Source organism: Osmerus eperlanus, chromosome 1 (assembly GCF_963692335.1).
Source record: "Osmerus eperlanus chromosome 1, fOsmEpe2.1, whole genome shotgun sequence".
NCBI lineage: Eukaryota > Metazoa > Chordata > Actinopteri > Osmeriformes > Osmeridae > Osmerus > Osmerus eperlanus.
This window is the reverse complement of record NC_085018.1, coordinates 22,803,264-22,813,153: the sequence shown is the minus strand read 5'-3', so window position 1 is coordinate 22,813,153 and position 9,890 is coordinate 22,803,264. Positions and strand designations below refer to the sequence as shown.

General features: G+C 45.2%; 1 protein-coding gene across 1 annotated transcript; it reads right to left on the bottom strand.

The window, feature by feature from the left end:
• Positions 1 to 2,912: 2,912 nt before the first annotated feature.
• abraa (actin binding Rho activating protein a) lies at positions 2,913 to 6,644 on the bottom strand. Its single transcript, XM_062470749.1, has 2 exons — positions 5,920 to 6,644; positions 2,913 to 4,182 (listed from the first exon to the last, which is right to left on the bottom strand). Exons 1-2 carry the CDS (start codon positions 6,514 to 6,516, stop codon positions 3,745 to 3,747), a joined length of 1,035 nt encoding a protein of 344 aa, XP_062326733.1. The 5' UTR covers positions 6,517 to 6,644; the 3' UTR covers positions 2,913 to 3,744.
• Positions 6,645 to 9,890: the final 3,246 nt, after the last annotated feature.

The window sequence follows — 9,890 nt, the reverse complement described above, 5'->3', positions numbered from 1 at the left end:
GGAAGAGGGGGAGGAAGAGTAGGAGGAAGTGGAAGAGAAGTGAAGGAGGAGTGAAGGAGGAGAACGAAGCTGGATGAGATGGGAGGGGTGTGGATACATTTAACAGAGCCAGAGGGGAAGGGAAGGCTGTGTACACACTGTAGAGATGTAGCCGGGATCAACACACCATCACATCTTTGTTTTGGGCACTTCTTCGTGTTTTTATTTGCGGTCGGAACAATTCCCTGCGCCATGGAAGGAGAGAACTGGCTCGTTGTAGCTTTAGTTGAGGCCCTTCGCTTGCCAGAGAACTCTCTTGATTTATAGGCCATGATAAGATTTAGCATGAGATATTAAGAAAGGTTGAAAGAGCTGAAGATTTATGGTGTTGGTATAAAACACAACATGGGTTGAGGACTAGAAAATGTAGCAGTTTATTTTGATTTTATGAACATTTGTATTACTGCTACTGTAGTGTTGCTATTGACTGTGTGCTGCTGTGTTCCATTTCTGGTCACCATGGATACGCGAGTCATAATCTGTCAAATAAACTGTAAAACATGTTGCATGTTAAGGACCACTTAGTATTATCATCGGAAACTGCCAACAGGCCACTCTCGAGACACTGTAGTACATTCTGAAGTACTGTAAGTGTTCCTCACATTGTCTTGGTTTTAACACCATTTAGGATTTAAGACTTTTAGGTAATACCGTGTGACGGTCGATGAATCCTAGTTGAGCAAGTAGCAATGTTGCAGGAATGTTGATGTTTAAGTCTGTTAACTTGTTTAAAATGTTTAACTAGTTTAAATCTGTTAACTGAATAACTTGATATTACGAAGCAATAAGTAGCAGCACCATGTTCAGACGTCATACTGCTGAGGGAGGCTGTGGTCACACTGTTTAACATTTAAAAAAATATTTAACATCCACCTTTTTACAATTGTTATCAATGGAGAGAAGCCACAAGTCAATAAAAAATGGCTGCCTCAACGACAAAAAAAACTTTACCCACAGTGTCCTTTTTTTTAAAGTAAAAAATATTAAAGAAATACTTTGTATTTCGTGCAGAGCTCTCAAGTAGTAAATAAATAGAAATGAAATTCTGACTCGTTTGACCACCGCTCATTACAATGTGGCAGCATATATGTTTGAATGCGAAACTTCGTCTACCTTTTTAGTAGTTTTGCTGGATGATTTGTGACCACGGCCTTGGGTTCAATCCAATCACATGATCAAACATGGCCGACACCATCGTAGCATGGTTGGATGATTCCGACCCCCTCTGATAACTGGAGGCCTAGATAACAATGCCATTTTGACCTTAGGCGTGGTAATAAAACACATAGGTTCATCCCCTACTGGTTTTACAAAGTATAGAGCAATGCAGGTATGGATAAACGGTGCTGAGTTAGTAGGTAATGATGTGGCTAACAGATAGCATGGGAAAAAAACGTTGTTTAAAGTTTGAGCAACAAAAGGGAGTACGAAAAGAAACATACCGTTTCAAAAGATAGGGATTACTTTTTGGTTATTCAAAAACAGTAAAAAAAAAAAAAAAAGTTATTGTGCAATGTTATTGTATTTTTGTAAAATTAAATTGTAAATGATTTTTTTTTATTATTGAACGTAGAGACGATGAAATCAGCCAGCTCATCGTGCACCGACCTCCAGAATGTTCTTTATAGCTGTCATGTGTATGTGCCAAATTGTTAACTTTTTGATTATCGAGTAGAAAACAAGTCTATAAACACATTTATTTAATAGCATTCATGTGCCCCGAAGTACAGTAATACTGAAAAGCCAAGTCTGAACCACCAGCCTCTCTCTAATCCCACCACTAAGGGACGATTTTGTCTCAATGTCCAAGAACTTTGAATCGTAGTTGGTTATGGATAGAGATAATAGACCAACACTGTATTTTTCATTACTTTTATTTTTTATTTTATTTTTAACAATTCCCGCTGTTTAATTGTATTTGAAACCGATGCATACGATACGGCACGAGTTTTTGCCATTGAACTTAATCCCGCTCCTCTCCTGTCTCTGCTCTGTCGTGCTCATCAATGCTCAGCGCTATCAACTGTGGCACAAAACGGAGGCCTTATAAATACTGAAGGCTGGGAGAACACCAACCTCACCGCAACCAACTGCTTCTGATGGGAAATTGGTTCTTTTTGACCTGCAAGGCTCTGACCGACGGGTGGATCAACCTGTCCATCCGGACGCTCTGCACGAGCCTAGCGCGAGCCTTTCTAAGAGTTTGAGCAAGATATAAGAACACTGCTTAGACTCCCCGTCCACGCTGCCATTCAGTTCTTAGTGTGTCAGTCTTCTACCACATCCAACTGATTTTTAGAGCTTTGAAGATACTGGGTAGTCTGGGTAGACTGAACAGAATTTGCTTTTTTGTTTCATTCGACAGAGAAATGTTGGACGTTATAGGCAGGTACGGTTGAACAACCAGACTTGGCATGCCATCCCACTTATAATTTCTAATTGAGGTTCTTTCAAAAATGTTATTGTTGAGTACTGCACAATTTGGTGTGTTGTTAACCTATTTAAACTGTCAATAAAACAGTTTTACTCTAATTTAAAATGTTCACCTGCTGTAAGATATTTTTTTCCACAGTTTTCTACTGCTTCATTGTTGCCCAGTTGTTGAGGACATTGTTGATTTTCAATGAATACCCCTTGTGCTGCCTTCGGGTCATTGTTACCAACCTTTTGCACCACAACGGTGGGTCTCAATGACCCACAGCACAAGAGATACACATTCCAAATAATCTATTGATGACAGTACCTTATTTTATCAAATAATGTTTTTGGGGGTTAAAACACAACCATATGAAAAATATTCTAGATCAGAAAACAGGAATTCAAATTCCTCACTAGAATGGCAATGACTATTTAAATAAAAAATCAATGAAGCATTGTAAAAGCATTATAAACATACTTTTCAAAAACATGAAACATTTTATAATACTACAACTTTGCAGTATCAAGGCTAGCAGCACTCCAAAATCTTTAAACAGTATTTACCAAAACAGAATAAATAGAAAGTCATTTCAAGAATTTTACAACAATAACAACAACTATTGCAACACACCCTAACTTCACTTCAAATAAATAATAGTTGAGTAAAGTCAAAATATTCTTTAGATTGGCATTCACAGACTGAAGGATAACTTGGCTATCCAAAAGCTATCAGGGCAGCATGTTGTTTAGGTGTGAGGAACACATTGACTTCAGGAATCTGTTTGTGAGTGTTGAGAGTTATGCAGCTGGGATTCGCAGGAGTCTGTGTGGCTCTGCATAGATCAAATTAAATCTTATCTGTAAAGCCCTTTATGCCAGAGCTTTACAGCTGCCTATATATGTCAACTCCTGAGTTTGATGGGCATCTACTTATAGATGATGTAAACATTTACAAAAAGTCCTTCTGTGAGAAGACTTAGACACTTTCACTTTGAAAGAAATGTTCACATAAAGTGCATCTGTCGCTGGAAATAAGTGTTAATTCCGTTTCAGCTTCCATCATATTGTAGTTCTTCTAACACGGAAAGTCTCTGGAGCGAGGAGTGGTGGAGGTATTTGAATTTCTAAATGTTTCTACTGCTGTATGTAGCTCTATGTAAATATGTCTTTGTGTTAAGTGTGTGTGTTTGAGCCGATAAATATCTACTGTACATATGTGTCTGTGAGTGTGTGCATACACTGCACACACACTTCAGAAATAGTGTGTTTGTGGCTGTGAGTGTGTATTCAGTCCTTCAGTGTAATAATCACATGATCATCCTGGCCCTTCCAGAGCATCTCCCCCTCAAAATCCAGCATCTTGTGTTTCCTGCAGCGCAGCGCGATTCCCACCACCTTGTCCGAGATCTTAACGTAGCGGTCAAACAGACGTCCGAAGGTGATGTAGACGCGCCCCTGTTTGTCTGTCAGGCCCATGTCCCTGATGATGAAGCACATCTCTTCCATCTCGCGTTGGACGTGTTTCTGCGCCCGGTCCCCGCGCTCCGCCGTCCGGGTGCCCTCTTTGGGCTTGCCGTAGCCGGCGTCGCCCTTCTGCAGGCGCTGGGACATGGCATGCTCATAGTCGAAGTCCTCGCTGAAGGGGTTGAGCTTCTGGCCCTCCACGTGCTGCTGTGACCACTGCTGCCAGCGACTCTTGATGTCATTCATGTTGGTCACCTTAATCTGGGGGGGGGGGGGGGGGGGACACAAGTCAGTTTAGACCAGTGGTTCCCAACCCTGGTCCTCAGGGCGCCCCTGTCCTGCATGTTTTAGATGTTTCCCTGCTCCAACCCACCTGATTCCTGCTTATGACCATTCATGAATGGTCATAAGCAGACATCTGCAGAGATGGATAACGACCCATTCATTTGAATCAGGTGTGTTTTCAAAACAGCATTTTAAAACGATGGAGCGATATTATTCCAAACAACATTTAAGAATATGAATATCATTCAGTATGCCAAATGATATTCCATTCAAACATTGTTGTGTTGTGTATGAACTGGTGTGTCCTTTCTCTTGGGCAGAAGGAACCATGAACAAGCACTCTGAGAACTTGGTGTATTTTTGTACTTGGGAGAGCAGGGGGATGTGGGAGTGAAATCAGAGGAGGTGGTCTGGCATGCAGACCACAGACAGACTGACAGGTAGTCAGACAGACAGGTAGTCAGGCAGACAGGTAGTCATACAGACAGATAGGTAGTCAGACAGACAGACAGACAGACAGGTAGTCATACAGACAGATAGGTAGTCAGACAGACAGGTTTTCAGACAGAAAAGCTGACTGGTAAGAAGTCCTTCAAGTAGACAGGTAGGTGGAGAGACGGGTCTTCCAAGACCAGAGGCCCATTAAACATTAATCTCCGTCACTTTTATGACCCATGATTAGCTGAAAGGTCAGGTGTTCGGCATGGCAGTGGGTGACTCTGTTTTCTCACAGCGCAGATATATTCCATTCCCCAATATATTCCATGGTTCAGATAGTTTCCTAATATTCCAGTGATCAGATGGAAAGTTGGGTCACATGACTGGCTGAAAGTTTCCATAGCTACAAGGATAGCACAGACAGTACAAACCTCTGACTTCTATACATTTATCCCTGCATGACTCTGGCCTGGTTCCACCATGTTTATATATATAGTATTGCTTGGAGGAGGTCAGATTCTTTTCCCTCCAGGCTGTGGAAGAGTGAGTTAATGCCTTTTCAGACAGAACACGACAACGGCACCACTGTGCTCCGGAACACCGGATCTCCAACGGCTAGCGTCCGCCGACAAATGACCGGAAAGTTGTTTCTGATATTTAGCAGTGTCCTCTACGACTTCACCGAACGCCTTTGCGCTGAACACAGCAGCGAGCACAGCACAAATCACGTTCCGTCTAAATAAAACCTTTAGGATGCACTGTACTTTCTCAGCAAACATAAAAGACTTAAATGTCTGAACAAGGCTGCTCAACCTAGCGCTGTTGTCAGGGCAGGAAAGACTCCCTAACCTTCCCTAACATCTGCAGATATGAAGTAAGCAGACCTGTCTGTATCCTGAGTCATGACAGCATGTCTGAATCTGTCTGATGAGGCACTGCATGTTTGTTGAACCCACAAGCAACCTTAAATCCGAGTGGATGATGCCTAATTGTCCACCAAGTTACAAACACTGATGTTGTGGGGGCCTCACTCTTTGCAGTTATTCACTGCCGTCCAAACGGGCTGTACTTTTAAACCGCATGTCACATAAACCTAGCAACACATTCACAGCTTGAAGGATGCTGTACCGCCAAACTAAAAACGAGTCCTCAGATTGTGCGAGATGAGAATCCTCTGAATAAAGAGAGCTTCGTGAGAGGAGCCCACGCCAGGGTGGGTACCATGTACCGTAGCGTCCTGTGGCTGTCCCCACACCCGCTGGTCCCCATGGTTACCTTGGGTCTGCTGGGCTGTTTCTTCAGCAGCGCTGGCCTGCTGTCACTGCTGTTGCCAGCCAACGATGCCTCGTCTCCCAGGCCGCTGTCCTCTGTGTCCACACTACTGCTACGCGAGCCCAGCTTCCTGTCCTGGTCCTGGTTCTGGCTCTGCAGGGCCAGGGCCCGTACCTGCCGCCGGCGAGTGGGTGAACCGCCACCCAGGAAGTCCTTGGCTCCGGGGTCCTCAGGCGCCATGATGCGTTCCTTCAGAGCGCTGATCAAGTTGCCGCCCCCCTCGCTGGGTTTGGTCGCCGCCCGCTTCGTCACGGCGCTCGTCCTGATCTGGCTTCCTCCATCCTCGTTCGTCGCCACCATGCGCGGTTTCACCGTCAATTTGACTTTGCTATTGGTCTCGCTGCCCTCCTCGCCCTCGGTGACGGAGCTGGGCATCCAGCCGGAGGGTATGGTGTCCTGGCGGTCAGAGTGTTCGGTCGCCCAGCCCTGCCAGCTCCGAGCCAGGCTGTGGACCATGGCTGCACATTTGATCTTCCTGACAGCCCTGACGAAGGGCCGGGCTTCTGGCTTCGGATCCTGGGGAGCCGCGATGCCACTCATGTCCTCTCGAGGCGACAGCGGAGAGGGGTAGGGAGGAGAGGAGAGGCCACGGGTTGGAACGAGGGAGGGTGCTGTGACAGAGGAGCGAAGCTGTGATGAGTGAGTGGAGGGTAGAAGCAGTGAGCCCTCAGGACCATCTCTGGAGCTTAAATAAAGAGGGTGGCACAGGAAGCGTTGTCACAAACCCCTACATGAGTCAGGGAGGTCCCAGGGTGTGACATTGGAGTATTGGAAGATAGGAGAGGGCTTGCCTGTCACCACAGAGCAGAGTGACCACCTGTTCCTTCCCCAGGGGGGGGGGGGGGGGCGGGTATGTGTGAGAGGGGGGGATTCCAGTGCTCAACCAGGGGGGAGGGGAGTGCAAAATGCCTAAGTTCTTCAGTGTGTGCACACAGGCAGGCATAATGAACAACAACAGTCCTAAGGTCAGAGGCCTTCATACTTTCATTGACCCTATCTTCATTTTTTAAGACCAGGAAGCCCTTTTCTTACAGCCCCAGTAGAAGAGTGCACATACAGAGCAAAGTACAATATAACAAACAGACATAAAACAGACATACAATAAACTCGCTTTTGAAACCAAAATAAAAAAAGAACACAAGACACCGAACCAAAGTGAAAGAGAGGACCATGGACCAGGACCAGGACTAGAACAGCTGACCCTAGGCTGACAGGTGTTCAGATGCCTCCCTTCTCAGAGGGCCCATGGGGAGAAGGGACTCCAGTTTCAGCCTTGAAGGACAGTCCAAGAGGATGCTGTCAGTAAAGACAATTCCCCCCACAACAGAACTGTTGTGGGGGGAATTGTCTGTCTGTTTGTTTGTCTGTCTGACTGACTACCTACATCCTTCCTTCCTTCCATCTATCTATCTATCTATCTATCTATCTCTCTCTCTCTCTCTCTCTCTCTCTCTCTCTCTCTCTCTCTCTCTCTCTCTCTCTCTCTCTCTCTCTCTCTCTCTCTCTCTCTCTCTCTCTCTCTCTCTCTCTCTCTCTCTCTCTCGCTCTCTCTCTCCATCCATCTATCTATAAAGCTATCCATCCATAGACAAGGGTGTCAGTACAAGCTTCTTAGCGTGTATTTTAGGCTGAACCAGTCAATGTTCGTCATGTTTGGTACATTTTCATTCCAAGCCTGACTCCTTCCTTTGGAACATCTGTCACAGTTCTATTTGTTCTTCAGCACAGCCGGTGACACACAATGTTGTTGTGAATGCAGCATTCTACTGACACTGACGCCATAGCTGCTCTCACAAAGCCACGACTGAGAGGCATTTATAGTTTTTTTATCAGACACACTGAGAGTGACTGCGGAGGGTCTGTAAAAATACCCCCCACAGAGGGGGAGGGGGGGTGAACTAGGAGTAACACGCACATACACACACAAGCTTACACACACACACACTTACACACACTTGCGCACACACACACATGCGCAGGCACGAACACACACACACTCTCTCACACACGCACTAATGCCAAGGTAAAGCCATGCTGTGAGTGAACAGATTGGTCTCTCTATGCCAGCATACTCCTCCACCACCAGCCTGACAATGACATCAACGTTACTAGCAGGGATGAAGTGTGTGTGGCTCCCTCATCTCTCCTTAGCGTGCTGCTCTTTTCTACATCTTCACACTGCAGTTTCCCTCTCTCATGGCGCTGGAGAATGGACAGCCTTGAGCTCTGCTGTCAACACATTCATACGGTCTGATTTCCATTGGCATTTTTTGTGCTTATAATCTCCTATGATGTAGAGCAGATCTGTGTGTAATGCAGAGAGACTGACATACAGTTGAGGTATGTACACAACCCCCCTCCGCTCCCCCCCACATCCCCAACCCTCATGGTCTATTCTGGTTCACCTAGAAACACTTGACATCTGACTCTTACACACCCACAGAGCTGATGAGTGTGTAGGTGACCAGTGTTTAATATCAGAGAAGATGAGAGCAGTCAGGAATGCAAGGCAGCTCTGTGTTCCTCATCTGAAGCATTCCTGTTTCCTCTTGTCTCTCCTTTCCGAAGGTGCCGTGTGTGAGGATCTTATGGTCTGGAAGAGTGAGGAGGCTTGTTTGATTCACGATGAAGCCGCTATAATCTGTTGAACGCATTCACCTACGTAACAAGTTATGAAGCAGTTTTGGATCTCGAACACTCCACTGAAGCTTTATTACAGGTCCTTTAGTAATGCCTAATCACTCAAAACTATTGTGGAAAGATGTAGTCCAAGTCACTCAATTCCACACTTCTGGATGTTCTGGATTGAAAAAACATAACACAAGGAACAACAAAGTACTTTATCCAACAGCCATGGAAGGAGAGGAATCTGCCTGCTTCAGGGAATCCAATGAGGAAAAGCCCCAGCAGAGTCGGAGATAAAGATATAAAAGACATGGATTAGCTTTGTTGATTAAGAGAGGACAAGTTGTGTGAAAGACAGCCAGTCTGAAACAGAATCTGTTTTCCTATCTTGGGCCCAGGCTTGGTTCCTCAAAGAGATAAGCTGCGACAGATAAGAGGTATACCCAAGAGCTGACCTATTTTTTACTGTAAATAGTTAATAAGATGTGCGTTTATCTGTCAAGGAGAAAAAGATTCAAGGACGCATACTCAAGTGTTAGTTCTGGGTTAACCATACAGAAACTGTACATGATGCTATTGTTGGACAGTCTATTACAGACTGTTCCTTGTTCCTTTTGATTATCTACTGCACTTACTATAAACACTTGTATGTTGCTTTGGATGAAAGTGTCTGCTAAATGATTAAATGTAAATGTAAGTGAGACAAAGAGTAACAGATGGAGAGTCAAGGCAAACTAAAGAAACAACATCCTTATCAAAGATCCAGTCAACAGAAAAAGAAACATCTGATCTTCATTTTCAAGTGGATAACAGTAAACATGAGAGTTGGTTTTACAGTTGTTATTGGGCTGCTAAAACCGTATACTGTTTTGCTACAGCTCAAAGAGCCTTGAACAAGCACTGTGAAAACGGGGGGGTATTTTTGTACCAGAGCAGGGGGATGTGGGAGGTGAAACAAGAGCAGACACTCTTTAAGCTGGCACACAGACAGACAGGCAAGCACACAGCCAAGCAGACAGACAGGAGGCACACAGCCAAGCAGACACACAGGCAGGCAGAAAGCAAAGCAGACAGACAGGCAGGCAGGCAGACAGCCAAGCAGAAAGACAGGCAGACAGACAGGAAAGCAGACAGGCAGACAGACAGCCAAGCAGACAGACAGGCAGGCACACAGCCAAGCAGACAGACAGGCAGGCACACAGCCAAGCAGACAGACAGGCAGGCACACAGCCAAGCAGAAAGACAGGCAGACAGACAGGAAAGCAGACAGACAGACAGCCAAGCAGACA

What these genes read in the sequence shown, in the direction of transcription:
- abraa (XM_062470749.1), bottom strand. Translation starts at nt 6,516, where the DNA reads ATGAGTGGCATCGCGGCTCCCCAGGATCCGAAGCCAGAAGCCCGGCCC. An exon ending in AACAGCCCAGCAGACCCAAG is followed by an intron (nt 4,183 to 5,919) that starts GTAACCATGGGG and finishes CCCCCCCCCCAG; the next exon opens with ATTAAGGTGACCAACATGAA.